The sequence below is a fragment of the Athene cunicularia genome, assembly GCF_003259725.1.
Source record: "Athene cunicularia isolate RWA chromosome 11 unlocalized genomic scaffold, athCun1 chr11_part1, whole genome shotgun sequence".
Taxonomy (NCBI): Eukaryota; Metazoa; Chordata; class Aves; order Strigiformes; family Strigidae; genus Athene; species Athene cunicularia.
This window is the reverse complement of record NW_020799113.1, coordinates 14,959,439-14,980,020: the sequence shown is the minus strand read 5'-3', so window position 1 is coordinate 14,980,020 and position 20,582 is coordinate 14,959,439. Positions and strand designations below refer to the sequence as shown.

The 20,582-nt window shown below is 33.9% G+C and overlaps 1 protein-coding gene across 3 annotated transcripts in view; it reads left to right on the top strand.

The window, feature by feature from the left end:
* The window catches only part of RPGRIP1L (RPGRIP1 like), an 80,998-nt gene extending 62,610 nt beyond the window's left edge, over positions 1-18,388 (top strand). For all 3 annotated transcript variants that reach the window (XM_026856738.1, XM_026856737.1, XM_026856736.1), the window contains exons 24-26: positions 5,754-5,838; positions 12,635-12,768; positions 16,187-18,388. In XM_026856738.1, the coding sequence (XP_026712539.1) occupies positions 5,754-5,838; positions 12,635-12,768; positions 16,187-16,290 (323 nt within the window). In that variant the 3' untranslated portion in view covers positions 16,291-18,388. The remainder of the gene's footprint in view (positions 1-5,753; positions 5,839-12,634; positions 12,769-16,186) is intronic.
* Positions 18,389-20,582: the final 2,194 nt, after the last annotated feature.

Below are 20,582 nucleotides of genomic sequence, written 5' to 3'. Positions count from 1 at the left end.
ATTCCAAACTGGAATAACTCCCAGACCTGAAAGCAGAACTGGGCCATCCAAACTAGAAAGTGAAAACTGCAGGTGATGTTGACACAGGTTTATCATGTTAAAACAAGAGGCAGCAAAAAAAGAGAGGGGTTAAAAACAAAAAGCAAAACAAACCAAAAAAGGGCCCACATGCACTGAGTGCATTTTCAGTATTTAGGTACCTGCTGCAGAACCCTGAGCAGTGTAAAGCTTGAAGTGCATCAATCCATTAGCAGTTTAATTTACTTATGCTCTAATAACCACAGAAATGAGCTATTATTTTTAATGAATGCAAGCATTACCTGCACTACCCAGATATAGAAATGATATCCGCCTTCCTCAAGTTTGTGTCTGTTTCAGACACTCTGCTTGGAAACAAATTTTTCTTATGGGCACTTGATCCTCTCAGTGCAACTAGCAACCAGTTATGCTACATAAAGCAAATGCTGCCCAAGAAACAGCTGTTAAAATCACATCTTCTGGATGCCCAAAATTTTGTGTATAATGAAAACCAGTCCCACTTTTCAGTGTTATACAGTGCCCATGGACTATAAATGATTTTTACCTCAATTTTTCCTGGAGACAATGCTATACATTCATATTAGGAGAGGTTTTTCATATTTACAGAAGTCTTTCACAATGCCTACTTTGAATCTTCAGCCTCAAACTCTGCCTGAAAACTATAGCATTAGAAATGGTAAATGTGGAAGAAAAAAGAATGCACCCCAGCTAGAGGGGTGCTTAAATTGGCAGAATAATAGGGAAGGGAAACAAGAGGAAGTAGAAGCTTGTGCAGTGCAGCTAGAAGGTGTCTGTGCCCTACATGCCTTATAGGAACTTAGGCACTGCTCAGAGTGTTTCTTCTGCTCGCAGAGCATGGACAAGCTAGTATGAAACCATATCTTGTGGGAAATGTAGACAGCAGGACTTTCTACACTTTAGCCCCATCATTGCAATAGAATCATGCTAGTTTTCTGGGCTCTTCACAGACTTTGAATAACCAATTTGAGTAGAAACTGGGGGGAAAAACAACAATCCACCACAAAAATTAGTAGTACTTCAAACTTTCATTCAAACAAATGAGATTTCTGGCATATACTAAATGTGGTATCAGATGAGGAAGAACTCTTTTTATGAGCTGAACAATATTCATCTTGCTAGCTGCTGTAAACACTTTTCCAAATGTTCTAGATAGGCAATCAAAATTGAAGTAAATTTTTTAAAACCTCATTGAAATAACACCGCAAGCCAATAAAAGCTATTTAATACTTCTCATTCATCTTCCTTCTTGAATTCTTACTGCTTTGAACATAAGAAGCATTCAGAAGGTATAAAAATTCTTACACAATATTCTGATTCCTGTGTATAGTGGGTATGGTCTAAGCATATTAGTTTTTTAAGTATTGACTCTGCAAAGTTAAACTAGCAAAATGCAGCAAAGCTGTGACAAATACAGAATGAAATTTCAGACTCTTAAGACAGTTATGAAACTTAACTATATTTCAAGCTGTGATATTTGAAAATAGTATCATGATTTGTAGAGACTGTAATCCATAAGGCTTTCCAGTGTAGTATTGCTGCATCATATTATTTCTGCTAGTCAAAACCTGGCTTCATGGCTTTGATTATTCTATTTGCTGCTTCAGTATCAAATATAGAACTGTTTAAAATACCCTAATTAATATCAAAAGATGGTTTTGGTCTAAATTGCTTCCGGACTGTATTCTGCAGCATAATACTAATATGGTTGTTATTTGCAGCGTTTTGCTTAGATAATTGGTCATCTAATTACTGCTCAAGATGAGCTTTGCATATAGAGGGAAAAAAGCCTAATGAATCTGGTTTTTGATAATGTCAGTTGGAAAGCCAGTAAGTTAATAGTAATGAAATCTGCATGTGTGTTTACTATAGCTTTACTGTATCTCTTATTCATGTCTAATTAGATTTGAATATGTTGAATATTTGAGGTAAATTGAATATTTTCTTTAATAAAAATGAGATTTGCATGGGTAGGAAGAAATTTACTTTGAGCTTAGAAGGAAACTAATAGTCCTCTAGATTTTTGCATGGAGAACACCAGGGTAAGTCCATAAGTAATCTAAAAATAAAAATTAATTCTTATAAATAAAACATTTCATATTTTTTATGACTGGAACAGTTTGACTGTTAAACACCTCTTAATTGATACAGAAGGGTCTATGAGATTTGTTGCTTAAAAAACATTTGAAGTTTTTCCATACCTTTGCACATCCTTCACTGTCATTGCTTGACATGTAAGATACCAGAAGATTAATGGAATCGTGTTGGAAAACAATATAGTAGAACTCCATTGATCTGGACATACAAAAATGTATTTCCCTTTTCACAAGTGGTTAGAGCGTTTAACTTGACATTAATTGTTTATTTTGACTATGACTTTTTGACTAGGAATGGTTAGAAGACCATTTTATTTCCTGCAAGTTGTTCTTGAAACAGAAACTTGAATGGGAGGTTTATACCCTCTAGGGTATAACTCTTGATTTGCCATGATGTTGTTTACATCTACTGATGACCATTCTGACTGAGGAGAGGGGCTGTTGTGTTCATTGGTGATAGAAAGAGAATATCCAAGAATGCTTCCAAACAGTACAGTCCCATAAATTCAAAGAATAGAACTTTCCAATTTGTCCTTATACCATGAGTCTGTCCTGTAATTTGGTAGAAAGGAAGGATTCTGATTTTTTTGATGGGGTTTGTTCTGGCATGGTTTGGTTTTGATGTCAGGGCGTGTTACAGATCATAGTAAGCAATGAATTCATATTTGAACTTTTTAATGCAGTGTTCTGGTTTCATCTGGAAACCATACCATACCAGGACATGCAGTTTAAAATTGTGTGCCAGAAATTATTTATTTCCAGTCATGTCACAATATATGCTTTTAAGTGAATGTAATGGCACTGTCAGAAAAATATAGGGAAATCTATTTCTCCAAACAAATAAAGCCCAGTTTCCCTCATATATAAATTTGTCAAATAAATTGATATTTGACTCTTAATTTCAGTAAAATAAATATTTTTCTTGTCAGGGCCACAATTATTTAAATTACAAAACTCAGGTTCATAAATGTTAACAAAAAACATTTATATTTTATTAAATATGAGGACTTAATTATGAAAATGCTGAGATGGCGAGAAAATTACTAGAAGGATTGGTAGATGGTCTGAAATGTGTCCTTATCACTGTATACAATGGTTTTAGAGAACAGACAGCAACAGTAGAGAAAAGTTTACAAATTTTTGCCAATATTTTATACAACATTTAATCAGAAAACTTTCTCTCTTGAGTGAACTGGTGGTTATTTGAACAACTTGAAGTACAAGTGTAAGTAGACCAAAGAAAGAGGAGGTGGGGAAAAGATGATGGGATTTATTTTTTTGTTAAAAAATACTTCTGAAGATCCGTATTCTAAAAGGTAGATTCCTCAGTATAACTCTAATGAAAATGTTAAGGCCTTGCATCAGAAAACATTGTTATACTTCCTTGTGTTTACTTCTTTTCTCCATTAAAGCTCATCACTGTGATGCAACTCTGCTTTATCACAGTAATTTCATTTTGTTAGAAAATGAACTCTGAAAAAAAAACAAAAAACGCTATAGCAGATCCAGCTATGTTAATGTTTGGAATTACAGTGATTTTTAACAAGGTCCCAGGGTCACTGTAATCTTCAGGTTTTAGGAAAAACTTTAAAAGTATCATTTTAGATGTAAGCTGTCACAAGTTAATTTGAATTATTTTTCAATTAATTGGATGGAAATACGAGATGTTCTGTGCCTTGGAGCAATGTTATAATTCTAAGTTCAGGCAGTGCTAAGGGGTGATATGAAAGCATGTTGTTCATCAGGATCTAAAAATACTTTTTCACTATGGTTAATCATTTTCCTCAGACCTGAATGGACTTCTTGTGATGAATTTTCCATTTAGTGAAATTAATTCGAACTCAAGGTTGATAAATAATTTCCATTTAAAATTGTTTAAATACAGAATTAGTAAACTTAGGAAATTCCATTTGGGATGCTTATGGGAAAGGGAAGAATCTGTTGATGTGGCAGCTCCTTTGAAGTTCTTTGGCCGTCCATCTGTCTCCCTGCTGCCTCCCCATCACTTCCTGTGGTGGCCTCAGGAGCACTTGGCCATGAGAGTAGCACATGTGGAAAGTCATCCACATGCCCAAGAGAATAGCAGATGTCAGTATCATCTTCTTTTAACCTGTCTAAGAAAGTAAGACTATTGTGGGTGGAAGCTAAGGATTCCAAGACAGAACACAATGCTCTTAGTTCTGTTAGTGGCAAAAAAGGCATTAAAGTGCAGATTCCTTTGAATGATTCAGATACCAATTGTACTGGCTGTTTGCTAAAAGTAGCTAATTTCTAATAGCGACTCTGCTGGCCAGGTAAGAGCTGAGGAACACCTTTTGAAAAAATTGAAGAAACAGTACCTCTGGAAGGTGTGCTTCTGAGAAAGACTTCTGTAGGCATACATATTCCTTAATAAATCCCTCTGCCAGGAATTAATTTGAGCCTGCTTATCTCTTTCATACTCCCGTATTCCAATACTCAGTGCTCCTTTGTAGAATTGGTAATTTCTCTTTATACAAATAAATTTGTTATGGATAGAGAAGGCAGTGTGAAATACATTAAATATTTCTGTCAGCGCATAGGAAAAGGAAACCTTAATGTGATGTGGAGAGTGAAAAGGAGGTTTTTTGAGTACAGTGGCAGAGTTAATTAGAGGAGAGTGAATATTAAAGATGTTGGAATTTAAAGACAGACAAAGTTCTAGCTCCTCTTCCTGCCCTCAAAAACAAATGAAAAATGTTCCTAAGAGCTGTGTTTGTTTCTCTGAGGGTTATATTCATTCTAGTTCTGTCCTATAAAAATTTTTTGCAGCTGCATTTTTCACTTGGGAAAAAAAAATGAGTAATTCCTTTTAACACTGTTTTTCAATGTTCACATCCTTCATTTTCATAATCTTTCACAGTACTTTACTGATACTTACAGGTTGATACCTTTGCAAGAAAGCAGCTACTTTCTTAATATAAGGTGCCCCAAAACTTCTTAACGAATATCCTAAAATCCTGTTTCTCATTCTTTTATTGTTTTTTCTAAACCAAGGCTATTTTTCATTGTAGGTCATATTAATGGTACGAAAATTAAAAGCTGGTCCTTGTGTTTGTATTTTAAATTAAAACAATAAAAGGCTTTCAGAGCACTCACACTCCTCAGGCTGTGGATTTTGTCCAGTCCATTGGTCTAGATGTTTCTCTTACTGAAATATTGTGGCAGGAAAGGAGGATTAAATTACTGAGGCTGTCAAAAAGGACAAGCACTCTGCCATACGTTATCATTATCACTAGCTTCCTCAGTGGAAGAAAATGCAGTAAATCACTTCAAATACAAAGCAATAAAGACCACTGGCTTTTAAAATCATGACTGCTATTGCCATTAACAGAAAATGACAGCTATGTGGCATGCTTATATGCTGCTTGTATCTTTTTTGACAGTGTGCATATAAACCTGCCAGTGACACGCCGTTAGATCACATGACCTTTCAAATTTGATTCTAACATTGTTACTTTTCCATAGGAAAGACAAGGGAAAGATATGTTTGTTTTTCTTTGTTCTTTTCCTCATGCTCTTTCTTCTAAAAGATGAAAAACACTTGATAACTAATTATATTAATTACAATTTGCTTTGCAGTGATACATGTGGATAAGGCAAATAATGGTGCAAGAAGAGAGTATCTCAAGTCTATGCTTCTAAAGCCAGATCTACATACTGACAGGTACTTATTAGTGATGAAAAACTCTATTAAACATCTTCATAAATAATGTTTAGGGTTTGACTTGTTTGATTTTATTGAGGAGGTATCCCTGAGAAGTTAATACTTAAATAAGTAGAGAAAATTTTGTGGCATCTAGAAATGATACCTACATTCTGATGTGGCAATTGATTTACATTTCTTCCCTGAGTAGGTTTGTGCAGCATGGGATATTGCAACATCTCTTAATATTGTTTTAGTGCTGGGTTTGGGGTTTTTTTTAACAACTGTTTTGAAAAAGAGAGATTCTGTCATCAGCATTCTATCAATAATGAATTTGAAAGGCACATATCTGCCTGATGGCAGAGTAATACATCTGTTGCTTTCTGAATTCAGAGTACTAAAAGGGGTGTAAGAGCTTCAGAAAGTGTTCCCTCACCATAGAATTTTCAAAACCATATATATATATATATACACACACACATAGATGTAGCAGGCAGCTGTTATATGAATTCATATGAGAGAAAATATAAATTAGTCTTGTCCAAGCTCATAATAATAATTTTTTTCTTATTCAAATTTTTGATTGAGATAGCATGCACATTACTTTGAGAGAATCAATGACATCCTTTGTTTCCTCTTGAAGGGCAATCTTCACTAAAATGTAACAATTATTAATTTAAAGATGCATTTAATTTGCAGAAGAATAGAATACCTGCTGATTGTATTTGAAGTGTAGGAGTTACTTGTAAATCTTTTACTTATTTATTCACAAATCACAGATTCACTCTGCAGTAAGAGAGTGAATGATCTCTCTTCATTCCATTTCCCTTCTAAAGCTGATTTTCATGTCTTGGCCAGGAAGCAGGTTTTACTGGAAAGGAGAATGGAACATGGAACACCATGAAATTATTACTTGCTGGGATGGAAATATCATACCAGAACATTGTTAGGTTCAGAGATTTAAAAAAAAAAAAAGAAAAGTCTTCACTTAATAAGCAATCAGAGGACGTTTTTTTACCATATATAGATTAGGAAAGTAGGTAACGTGTTCTACTAAAAATTTAACAACACCGAAGACAAAATATTCTTTGACAGATAATTCAGCAAAGCAAAATAGCCAGTCTGTGGGCTATAAGTATTTAGATATCTGTACTAAATATTTAACAAACCTAAGGTAAAAATAAGGTAAAATAACAGCAGTGAACTTTTTCCCACCGCAGAAGTATTCATGTTACGTGTGCCATCATGGTACTGTCCTCTGTTAGGGGGCAGGTTGTTTCCTGCATTTATCGGTGTGTCTAGTTTGGTCTGTGGTGAAATTTAAATTCTGCATTGACTAAAGAGCAAGGCAGGAAGTTCATCAGTAGTCCTGTTCCCCACTTTATCCTAGCAAGAGGACCACCAAGAAACAAAATTTATGGAAAGATTCTGCCTATACACCAAATGTTTTCAACTCTATGCATTTTAAACCTGGCCTAGTTATATCTTCAACACATGTTTTCTATCACAAGCCTTACAAAGTAATATCAGAGCTTTTTCAGCTGAAACAGGAACTGAACTAAACTAATCCTTTAAAGCTCAGGAAACCAAATTATCAAGGATATAAATATCATTGAAAATTGACTGCACATGGTTTACCCTGACACTGTTGGTGTTTGTGCTGTGCCAGATTACAGAAGCATAGATTATGTGTTATGTATATTAAGTGGTGTATTAAGTTTTCGGGTGAACTTTCTCCCTGTTACAAAAAATGTTGTTAGAAATGATACTCATAACGATGGGTCTATGTTAAAACATAAATAAATAGATACATCACATGCTGGTTTTGTCTTCCAAATGGAAAGTCACTTTAATGAATGTCACTTGTAAAAGACAAATATTCTCAGGTGTTAAAAGATATATTAGTATAATACATAAAATTACTGCTAAGCCGAAGCTGCAACTATAGCCTAATCCTATAGTTGAAACAGGAGGCAACTTGGCCCTGAAAATAATGCATTTCACAGATTTGTACTCTCTTAGTTTATACTTAGAAATAAAAAAAACCAACATAGATCGATGTGGAATTTATATGGGAAATTATGTTTATGTCATAGAATCATAGAATTGTTCAGGTTGGAAAAGACCTTTAGGATCATTTAGTTCAACCATTAACCTAACACTGCCAAGTCCACCACTAAACCATATCCCTAAATGCCACATCTACACATTTTTTAAATACCTCCAGGGTGATGACTCAACTACTTCCCTGGGCATCCTGTTCCCGTGCTTGACAGTCCTTGCAGTGAAGAAATTTTTCCTAATACCCAATCTAAAATTTGTTGGGAGTGGGGTTTACTGTTCATTAAAAGAGATTTCAAAACAAAGTTGATTTTTCTTTCAATTTAATTGTGAGTGATTATTAGAAATATTGATTTTGGTTCCACATCTGAATAAATAGCTTTAGTGACAGAAAATGCAAAAATATTCACTATTCAAGAAAATATGCAGTGAAATAAATAATAAAAAGTCTAAAGATGGTTCTCTTTTTACCAGCATCTTTGTCTTTATGGTTTCAGACAGACAGTGTCTCTATCATTAATATGGAAATTTTGTCAGAACACTTGTTTTTTCTTATACCTGTCCTGTGTAACATGGGTAGTCTTTTTGTTTTGTTTCTTCTGTTATTAGGGATTCAAATTACAATTCATTATTTATGTTAGGAAACCATACTTGCTAACATTTCTAAAACTTTGCAAAAAAAATACAAAATTTTTATTTTATCATCTGAACCCCATAGTTATTTCCTTAAATATTCAAGTCTTTAAATCACTTATTAACAGGAGGCATTTCTGGCAGTCCATTTAACCTACTGTAACTGTGTCATAGTTATTTTTTATTCTTCATTCTGTTTGTAGTCCCCTGTTGCCTTTCAGCATTTTAAAGAGTGTAGAAATTCAGGTCATATATAGAGAAACTTCCCTGATTCCTTACGCCAGATTGTACTTGCAATACTTGCAGACCTGGCAGTAGAGTATATGCTCTTCTGACAAGTGTCAACAGAGACATATGTGAAGAATGGAGGAATCCATTCTTCTAACAGTCACCCCGCTGTGATAACAAGAGTGAACAGCTTTATGCGAGAGGTTTCCAGGATGATCCTGACAGGTGTATCATTTCTAGGAGAAAATGATTGTTACTCCAAAAATCTGACTATATGAAGTCATTGTTCTCCAAAGTAACAAAATCTATGCATCCATGTTATAGTAGTACAGAGCATATGTACAGTGTTAGCTTTACATTAATATCTATATTAACACATGAGCTTTTCTCCTTGCTGACTAAAAATGACTGATCTCTGGAATAAAGAATTAGAATTGCCTACATCACAGCTTTTGTCCAGGCATTCTAAATTCCCTGCTGGTGGTAACACCTTTAAGTGTTATCGTAACAACAATAATAAATATTTGTCCACTTTTTCTGCTTCATTGTAAAGCACTTTTTAAGCTTAGGACAGTTATTTTTCTACTTTTCTTTTGGCCCTTTATTAGCAGAGAAGTTTCATTTCGTTCTCTAGTCTTTCTTGCAGTGGCTAGCAAATATCTTCCTACACAGTATTTCTAAAAGGATGTCAAGATTTCTTCTTATTCTGTCAGCAGGAATGGGATTCCTACAAGGGAGTACTGATAGCTCATGTTACATAAAAGAAATGTATGAATGAGCTAGAGACAAAGTCTAGGATCTTAGAGACAAATACGAGAGAGGAACACTCTACATAGCTTTATGTAAGAAATCCTAGTATGAATTTGATATTCCAACTTCCATCAAAATTTCTTAGATAAGTGTGGCAGTGCTAAGGTAAGATGGGACACTTAGCTGCACATTTGTGCATTCAATGCTGAAGCCGACTGAGTCGTTTGTTCGTGTGCAGTATGCTCCAAAGCAATGTGAACTGTGTCTTTTTAGCCAGTTCAATGTGAAAACTTGCAGGTTTTTGGTAAATGAAGAAAACATGTTAAAGCATACTGCTTATTGTATTTAAATATTTTTCTAAACTTAAAGCATTTGTAATTTTTAAAAATACAAAAGTCAAAGTGATTGTGGTACTGTTCTTGCAGTCTACTAGTTGGGATTTTTCCCATGGAATCCAGAGTCCAAATCTCCTCCTTCCTGATTAGCAGAAAAGATTTAATCCAGTATTACAATCTTTTAGGCATATTGGAACTATAGAGGTGCAGTTCTTTTGATCTGTTTTGTTGAAGCTTGCTCTATTTATGTAAAATACTTGCATATGATCTGAACCAGAAAGTGGACCAGAATGAATGGCTCCACTTTGGCTATAAGGTACTGTTCCAAATTTTACCAGGCCTACTTTTAGTTTATGCTTTAGTGAAAATTTTAGTAGTTGGTATCCTTAAGTGATAAAAATTAATCCACCAGATTAATTGGTTTCTCCACTTGATTTAACATTGACACTGAATCATAACAAAACAGATCTGTTCCCAATACCCCACAATTTTATCAATTATTCTTGCAACTTTAAATTTGTTTTTATTCCATTTAATATTTATCTTACACACCTAAGTATTTCTCTTTTTTTTTAATTGTGTTTTGGCATTTTTGTTGCTGCTTAGGTCTGTGCTAAAATCTTAAATTAGATCCATTATACTTAATCAATCCACCTGCTGTTGGAAATAGCTGTGATATTTTTCCTTTTTTGCCTCCAGAAACTTTTTTTGAAGACACGTATTTTCAGTAAGTGTCTGCTTTTAGTGACAAACAAATATTTATATGTATATTTTCTATAATAAATATTTGTTAGTAAGAGCCAAGCACAAAAATAAACTACTATTAAAGCATATTGCAGTTGTTGTTACATTTAGTCTTTTAGGAAGATTTGTTCATGTTTTGTTTAAGATATCCTTTCCTGTAGACTTGATTTTATGCAACTTGATTGTTACTCATTTGGAATTATGCTTACAGTAACATTTTTAGGCTGTAAAGCTCACAAGTATTCACAGTTTAAATAACATTGCCAAAACATACCCAAAAAGTAGTTTGCTCTGAATTCCTGTCATTTTGCCAGTTTCAGTATTTTTGGCCCCAACACAAGCCACTAACTCAAGTCAGCTCCACCACAATACTAGAATTATGTGTTTAAAAGAAAATCCATACTTGGATGCAATGAGTGTAATTTAAGTTCACAGAAGAAATGCAAATATTTTGTATAGTTGTTGGACTTAGATGTTTGGGATGGACAAACAGGCTGTGTTTAGACAGCACAGTAGATATTCAAAGGCCTTTGTATTCAAGCTGTACTCATGGTTAATTTTTGTGTGTAAAACAGGAACAGAATAATGAAGATAAAATATGAGATGCATTGGTTAGAGGGAACAAGTGCAGGACAAATTGCTGTGTAAGGTCCAACTTTAATGAATACACCAGACAACATTAGAAAGATACTATTTTGAGAGAACTGCCTTTAGGTTCCTGTTATTTTTGTGGGACGTGTTCTTGGCTAGAATATGCTCTCCACGTATCTAAATAAGGCTTGAAAATTCTCAGTAACTTTCAGCTAAATATTTTACACTTGCTGTTTGGAAATACTTGCTTCACTGAAAATGGCTAGTATTTCTGATATCAGGAAAACGTTTGATATGGTTTATCTTTCTCAATTATTTATCTCATGTCTCTGACACCACTCAGTATAAAGCCAAGAAAATGTATGGCTTAAAATTTACTAAGGCTAGATCTAAATTATCAAGTGGTGCAGACCATAGAATCTCTAGCACAAAGCAGTTGTTGCTAATGGTCTGATATGCACAGTACTTAGATTTTCAGGATGATTTTGAGACTTCAGAATACTAGTTGATCCTATTAATTGAATGTATGTTGTAGTGGAATGGATTAGGGGTAGGTACTCCTGGAGCACATATTCAGTTTAGTTTAATCCAACAGGAATCCAATTAATATGTTCCAAGCCTACTATGCAAATAAAGCACCATAACTGGAGACAACTGAAAAGTTTTCCTTCATAAGTATCCCCTCATCAAAGCTGAAATAATTGTGCAGGTTCATCTTATGTGGCCTGACTGAATTAAAGTGGTTGAACTTTTTAACAAGCTTATGATATTAAAAGGTTTTAACCAACAAAACATAATTGCATTTAATCTAAACCCTCCATTATTGCTTATGAATTGTTTTTCTTTCTTTACATCAAATAATTTGCATGGTATGATCAACACAGTAAAAATTTTTAAAATATTTAAGAATGAACCAAGCAACACAAACTAAAAAACCTACCAAAAAACCTCCTACCTATATTTTTAGATAAATGAGTTTTTCTTATAAAGGGCTCAAAGTACATAGATACAATCTTGATCTTTACCTTTGGGGCATAAATATCAAGAAAATAAGTGATTTGAATAGTTGATTCAGCAGCTGAGCTAGACAAACTTACAAGTCTCAAAGGTGAAAAAGTCTTTAATATACTCAGACTACTCTGCCTGTCACTGCCATGTGAACAGGGTGGTGGAGAGGGGGGAGAAAAATGAAACAATTCTATAAGCCTGAAGATCTGTGGTTACAACCTCTTTGTCCTTCTAATACTGCTAAATAACACTAAAGAAGGAGGGCAGATTTAAAAGAGAGAGAGTCAGACTATTCTTGTCATGGAAAATGTTGAATATAATTGATAAAGAGTTCTGGCTTATCCTTAAGTGATAAATTAAAGTGTGTGTTTTACCTTTTTTTTTCTGGTTTTTGAGTTAACTCTTTTTGAAGGTAACATCGTTTTCTTTTTTTCTTCCTTTTTTTTTCTTTTTTTTTTTCTGCTTAGCCTACAATTTACAGTCGTCAGTGATCCCCCAGAAGATGAACGGGATCTTGAATGTGAAGATATTGGTTTCGCTTATGTCAGTTTGAGAGAGATATTCCAGAAGCAAAGAGATATTATTGAGCAAGATATTGATGGTAAATTTTAGAGGTTACTTTCTTGTAATCTTTTGTAACCTAGAAATTACTTGTTGAGGTTTTGCTTTTCTCTTCAAGCTTTATTGTGCAAGTAATTGTTTGATGTTGTTTCAATAAGGAGTTATTAAATATTACCTAATGGCTTCCACATTTTTTTGCAAAAGTCTGAAAAAACTGTGTATTATGGTTATTACTTAAAATCTGTTTAAAAAAAAAAAACAAAACAAAACAAAACATAAAAAACCCACAGCATTCCCAGCTCATAGTATTAGTATATAAAAAACCCAAGAACTTTCAGGACATGTTCACTTACTATAATTCTCTATTTTGTACAACATACTTCACACTAGTAAGACTATAAAAATATATTTTGTTATTAAAATTTATGTCAGTAGTTGTGTTCTGCTGATGTCCATATATTATTTGAGGTTATGTTATAACCCCCAGAGTACCTCAAGCTTGTGTCCTCTGTGTGAAACCTGTATCTGAGACAATATGAAATACTGGTGGCTTTGCTTAGGTATCAGTTTAGAGTTAAGCATCCTTCTGTAACAGACTTCACTGTGAGTCATTAAAGCAAGGTGAGGTGAGTAGGAGGTGTGAAATCTTATGACAGCATTTTTTTATAATTCTGATAAGAAACTCCAGAAGGCTACTCTGTCCTTTCATAGACAGTGAAGGAATATATTTTCTTGCTTAGACTTTCCTGTTCCCCAAGGTAGCAGGGACATGGTTATCAGTGGTGCATTTTTCTCTTTACCTGTTCCTCTCCATCTTCTTTCCCCATTGTGGTAAAGCTCAGTGAAGAAGCTCAGAGTATATCTGTTATAAACAGTTACTCTTCTATAATGGTTAAGTGAACCATCTTAATTACTAGATGCAGTGCACCCGTGTTCATAAGGTCCTCTTTGCAATAGCAAGACTTCTAGTTAGCCCTAGCAGAATGCCAAGCTAATGTGACTTTGGTACTTCTGCTGCTGTGTCTAATTACCATACCTTGAGTGATGGGGAGCTGAGCAGTAAGGAAAAGAAATAGGCTTTCTTATCCATTTCCTTTATCATGCATAATTTGCATCCATGCTGTAGCTAAAATACTCAAAGTATGCATCAAAGTTGCAGGAACATGATAAGGAAAATTCTAAGAGGAATCAAATTTCCATACCCTGGAAAAATAATATACAGATTTGATGCACTTCTTACTGTGGCTGAACCACTTTATCTCTTCTCCACCAATAGTTTTTCTCCAAGTAGTTGTACGAAAGCACATCTCCTCCAAAAAGGTATTTCGTAGTCTCTCACTGGAAAATTGTTTTTGTTCTGGATTTTATGGCCATAATTCCCATTGTCATAATTCCCATTTGATAAGATTGATTAGTGATATAGTTTTGTACCCTTGAAAGTCATTTTTCACAGAACTCTTAAAACTCCTAATTGTCATCTGAGATAATTATCATGATAGGAACAACTGTTTTTTGTTACTAGTTGTTCTGTCAAAAGGTAACCATTAGTATGTAATGGCAACAACTTGAATATTGTGAGGAGCGATTCTTCCCATAATCATAAGACATTTCAACTAATTTTTGCTTTATGCACGTTATATCTGTGAAAGTGATGGTAATAGATAGAACTATTTTTATTCTTATTCCTGCTCACACTTTTCCCTGTCCCTGCAGATGCTGTACCGTTTAGATTTTTTTTTTATTGCATCCATAACCATATTTTCTGAAAATTTAGACCTTTCAGAGAATTGAAATTAATTTTATGTTAATGCATGTCAGATCATGGCTAAAGTAGAATGTATTGGTATGTTTTCTTGGATGAAGAAATAGTAAAAGGATCTGTTCTTAAGATCTGGACATAGACTTCAGTTAAATGTAACAGCACAATAAATAGAATTCCTAAACCACATTGTACACATTCTCTGAGGTGGATATTAGTTTGAGGGAAAAACAATAAACCTAGACATATGGAAATTCATAGGATGCTACCACATGAATTCTTAAGTTAGATACCCTAAATTTAACAAGTTAGATAACATAAGTTAGATACCATAAAATCCCTTCATTCTTTTTGAGGACTGCAAGCATATGTCTTTTTCATAATCTTGTTCCACTCATTGCTGATGGTGTGAAAGTGGCCTGTGTGAAATTTGAAGCATTTAAGTGAACGGCTAAGCAAGAGGCTGGATGAAAAATGTATAGAAAAGACATATAACCAAATGTCTCTGAGATAATATGATAGTATTAAAACTGAGAAAATATAATTAATGTGATCTTCTGATATCATTAATTAGTTATCCTGCAGTTCTTATACATAAAAAGAATAATGTCCCCTGAAGTCTGCTGTTTAAGTTGACAGTTCACAGAGTGATTTGTCCAAGGATATACAAAATGGTTTGGATCTCTTAAGAATAGCATCCAATCTCTCCTACAGTAGCTCTATTGACAAAGTGATGGAAGGTTTATCCCATGTTTTTCCTTGTCCAAACTTCTTCTGAGCTGTCCCAGCAGCCTAGAAGTTGTAGCAGGCAGTATCATTGCATGTCCCAGCATACTTATCCTAGTGTATGTAGTAAATACATAACCTTGCCATTTGTCTGATGTATAATTTGCTTTGATAAGATGTGCTGTCAAGATTATTTGTTTTTATTCTAATTCCTTCTAGAGTCATGCTAGGCAGCCTCGTTGCTTTTTGTGCAGGGCTGGGAAATAGCCTCATTTTTGACTGTTGGCAGCATGTTTTTAATCACAGCAGCAGAGATTGTGGCCCTCTGGGTTTACTTAGATATTGTAAAAGAGTGCAATTTTAAATCATGTTAGCTAATTTCTGTAAAATAGAAATCTTAAGTACTAGTTTAAAACCACATAGGCAGATATGAAGGTTGTTAAATAGTTTAGTCTAGGGGAAGTACCATCTTTGTCTACACTATTTTACAAGACATAGCAGCCTGGAAATAAAATAATTTTGCATCGCACCAACTGGAAAAAACAATTCATTATTTAAATACTAAAAACTGTCTGAGCTGATTTGAACCAGTCATACACACAGTGTAAGAAATGCGTTAATTGGTATTTTTTTAATTTAATACTATTTATGCATACGTGTTTTTTCATAGAGTTTGAAACATTTAATTTACCTATTGTGAAAAATAATTGATATAGGCAATTATCATACAGATCATTTTTTTTATTCCAAAGTTAATTCCAACAGTAATACTTCTCTTGATGTACATTCTAGTTCTTAGAGTGTTCAGTTTCCAGTAGGCTGAGTGCCTGAACTGGAAGATTTCTTTTTTTTTTTTTTTTAAGCATATGCTTAGGTGCCTTTTAATCTGTCCAAATGCTAAGGAAAATTACCAGAACAAAAGCAAAACCTTAAATGAAATTGCTAATGCTGTTTTCTGATGTTTCCTTTCTAGTTTTTGATTCACAAGATGATAGTGCAGTAATTGGAAAGCTCAAAGTAACAGTGGAAGCCCTCCACGCACTGCGTTCAGTCTATGAGGAATGCAGAGATGACTAGGAGGCATGAAAGGGAAGTTTGCCTACAGAAGTTCCTTCTCCCACTGTAAATACATGCTTGATAGTGCTTCAAAGATGGGATCTTTGTAATTCTTACAGTATATTTAATGTATAATTTATATGAAAAGGATGCTTGATTTGTAGTTGTAAAGTTTTGTATACTTTTCAGTCTGTTTGTTTTTATATTTCCCCCCTAAGGCTAAGAATCTCTCCACAATGGACAACGTCTTGTAAATAATTAATACCTACATGATTGAATGATGTGCTTTATTTGCATTTTCAAGATTTTTTCCTACATAAAACAGTAATAAAAATGCAAGTCAAAATTTTAATTTTTAATAAAAAAACCCATAAGCCTTAGAAAACTGATTAAAAATACTTTTATGTTATCCCTAATCACCCCACTAAATGGAATGCCTGTGATTAGCCTCATTAAGAATTTTATACTGTGAAGATTTTATTAAAAGCAATATATGAAAATTACTTGGATTAATGTGTTAATCTGCCTCTTTAAAATGCTAATATCCATTTTATGCACATTAAATCTCAGTATGTGTTTTCTTTGATGCATGCAGTTCCTATCAATTAAATATAAAAAATGAGGCTAGTTGCAGGACTTATTAAATTACTGCAACCTTTTTTTAAATAACTTTTACCCTTCTACTAACATTATAATCAGCTGTTTATGATTATCATGATTTGAAGTAGGGGGAGGGCAAGCACAATCACTTTTCTGTACAGTAAAAGATTTACTTTCAGCCAACATCTGTCAAAACACAAAAAGAAACCATACATTATCAGATTTTGCTTCAACTAGTTTGTGCTGTAGGGACAGGCAACTGTGTTTTCATTTGGTTTTTGTCACTTTTAGAACTTAAACATATACAACTAATTGTTGTATCTGAATAACCAGTGTCTAGCTTGGAAAGTTAATTTTCCAGCTTTTAACCAATCTCAGTGAAGGATTTAATTGATATTTTTAATGGAGCTGTGAATCAATGCTGCAAAAGGATTGTCTCTTGAGAACAAGGATATAATACATTTCATTTTTTAATTTACTTTTTTATTTGTCATTTTCTTCAAAGGATTTTATAGGCTGTGGATTTCCACTGTTTGCAAACAGGCTATGTTTCTTCATAAGCATATGTAAAGTATTCAGAGAGATAAGTAATTTATTAAAATCTACCTAATTTGCCGTGATATATTAAATCTCTGCTTCAGTGATCACAGACCATTTCATTTAGAGAATTAGGCATTCCCTCTTTGTGTGATTAAAGCTCTGGAAAATGAGTTCTTTGCTCCTATTTGTGAACATTCAAAGCCTGCTAATGGCAAGAAGATGGAATAGATTATGAGACAATTCATTACAGTTCAACAGAAAAAAAACCCAGCTATAATACAGAAATGCAAGTATGAATATCTGCATATAGTTTGAACCATCTGTGCTCTAATGGCTTCAATAATGGCTCTTCGTCTTCAGTAGGCTTTGAAATGACATCCACACAATATTAATTTGTCGATGTACATTATGAGGCCAATGGAATGAATATATTCTGACCACAGAAATCTCTGAATTCCAACATGAACTGATGGTTGACTCCATTTAAGGACCTACCATCTTCAGTAGTACTTCTCATCCAGACTTTGCCAATCCTCACAGTATTTCATTCCTCTGGAACTTTTAGGAGACCACAGACAGCTGCATTCCTAAACCCCTCCATTCTTCAGTTAATGGCCATATGTTTGTTGTCATTTGGGCTGGCGCTTAGTTCATCATTTTGGCCACTATTTCTAGCTTTTTTTGGCTCTGTGCATCTATATTGTCAATAAGACTGTTATTATACATTACAATAATTTGAAACAGCTAGATTCAACACTGAGATTAACTGAGTGGCTTTTTAGAAATTTAGTTGCGGTATTCTGTCAGGAGGTTCTTATTATTCTTCTAATACTTTGCAAACCAAACTAAATATCTTGCACATAAACAAAGAAGCAAATTGCATGGAGTTTTCGTGTGTGACTGTTTACCGACTTGCAGGAGAACTATGTAACTGGTGCTTGTTTTCTTCTGAAATAAACCATGTGGTAAAATTAGAAAATCAGTGATGTTCATCTCACTTAAACGTTTACAGTAACACCCTTAGCACTTAATCTTCGCCATCTGAAGTTGAAAACTTAGAAACCAAGCGTTCACATATTCATTAAACGCAGACCTCTTCGGTAAGTTACTACAAAATATTCCAGTTGACATTTGGTTACATTCTGTTAACTGTTCTCAGTGACTCCAACATTAACATGTATAATTTGCCTCAGGTTCCTAAACATATTTCTTTGTAAGGCTCACTATTACTGAGTTTGGGATTTAAAAAAAATAAAAATCTTGATTTCTATTCATGTTTGTTACTAAGACAGATATAATATTCAGTGAGGATTTTTCCAACAGACGGATTATATTATCTTATGCAACATAAACATACGAACTTACTAGAAAGTTTTGTTCTTGCATTAAGTAGTCTGTATTTCCAACATGCTCTTAAATCTTAAATCTAAATGCTGCACTGTGCAGGGAAAGTGGAAAATGCAATCTAGTGCTATTTTGTCCAAATTTGAGCTATGAATAACTTGAAGAAAACTTAAATTTACTCTAACCTAAGGCAAAAAGTATCCTTTCTTGTGTGCAATATGTTAGTAAGCATAATCCTTCTTGCATTTTGAAAAGAAGCCTTTAATGTTGGGTACTACCATACTTTAAAATGTTACTTAATTAAAATCATTTTTTGTGGAATAGAGATTTTTTTCTATGGTGTGACTTGGATACAACAGTGGTCCTGCATAAGATTAATTGGGTGGGGTCAGATGATCGGTTTTGTTATTTTAGATCTTTTCCCATTAATTATTACAGCTTTTTGCTTTGCTGTGATATCATCTTATGTGAAATAATAGCTGCTGCTCTCCAAGTGTCCCAGGTGTATTTATCAAGATGGAAACTTGAGTTTAGCTCAAAAAACCTTTTCTTTTTTTGTTACTTTTAACTTGTTATAACCTTAACCTGAGGATGTAAGTTATAAGAGCACATACATCACGAACCAAGGAAACATCTGTGTGAACTCAATCAGTTTTGCTCTAGAGTAAGACACAGCTTATCTCATTTTATGCTTATGAGTAGATAGGACAAAAAATTTTAACTTGCCTCTCAAAACTACAACTGAAGATGAGTATTTAATAGTAATATTATTTTAAAATGCTTTTTATTATTTCAAGGAATAGTAAGACATCATAACTCAAGAAGTCACCAAAGATATTAAGACTAAATATTATCTGTTAAACTTGGTTTTCTTGTTGTGTATTACTGTTTATGATATAGGTCTTAATAGTTGGACTAGATCCCAATCCTTCAGCCAATACTGAATTGAATGCATTATGTTGCCTGTATGAAATTAATTGCATAATATAAATTCAAGTTGATGCCTTTGTATGTATGTGATAAAAATTTGCTTTAGGCACAGTATACTACAGGTGTACTGCTCTGTGCTTTTTGTTAGCTCCTTTTTTGGTATTGCTGACAAATTTTTATTCTCTTTGCATCTTTTAAAATGGGTGAGGTAACTTTTGAAGAAGTTAATTTCATTTGAATAATTTCTCAAGGGAAGAATTTGATCTATGTTTTGTCTCTTATTATAGTATAATCTTAGCACTAACACGACACGACCTTGAAAGTCACATATAACACAGAGACTTAGGTCTTAATTCATAAGCACCAAACTCTTTCTAAATCATGCATCCGTGGGCTTTAGATGTATTTTCTTATTTTGAAGCTCCTTGCTGAATCATACTTAAAGCTCGCAACACTTCATGGGATCATCTAACTCAGTTCTAGCAAAGTCATTTCAAATGAAAGCTTGTAAATGATCAGATACTAGTATAGGATACTTTGTCTAAGAAAATAAGCGATTATGAACCTTCAAACAGAAATGCTTATAGGTTCTTAATAGTAGTACTGCCACAATACTATATCAGGATAGGATCATTCAAATTAGAAGGGACCTCAGGTGGTCCAGCCTTCTGCAGGAATATCTATAATATTAGACCACGTTACTCAGGGCTGTATCCAATCTGTTGTTGAAAAACTCCAAGGATGGAGGCTGCATAGCTTCTCTGAGCAACCTGTTCGAATGTCTGAGTGTCCTCGTGGTGAAAAAAGGAGATGTATTTCTAAACTCAGTATAAACTGAAGCCAAATGTAAATCTGAGCACATGAAAACAGCTTTTGCACTTAATATGCCATCTAATCAC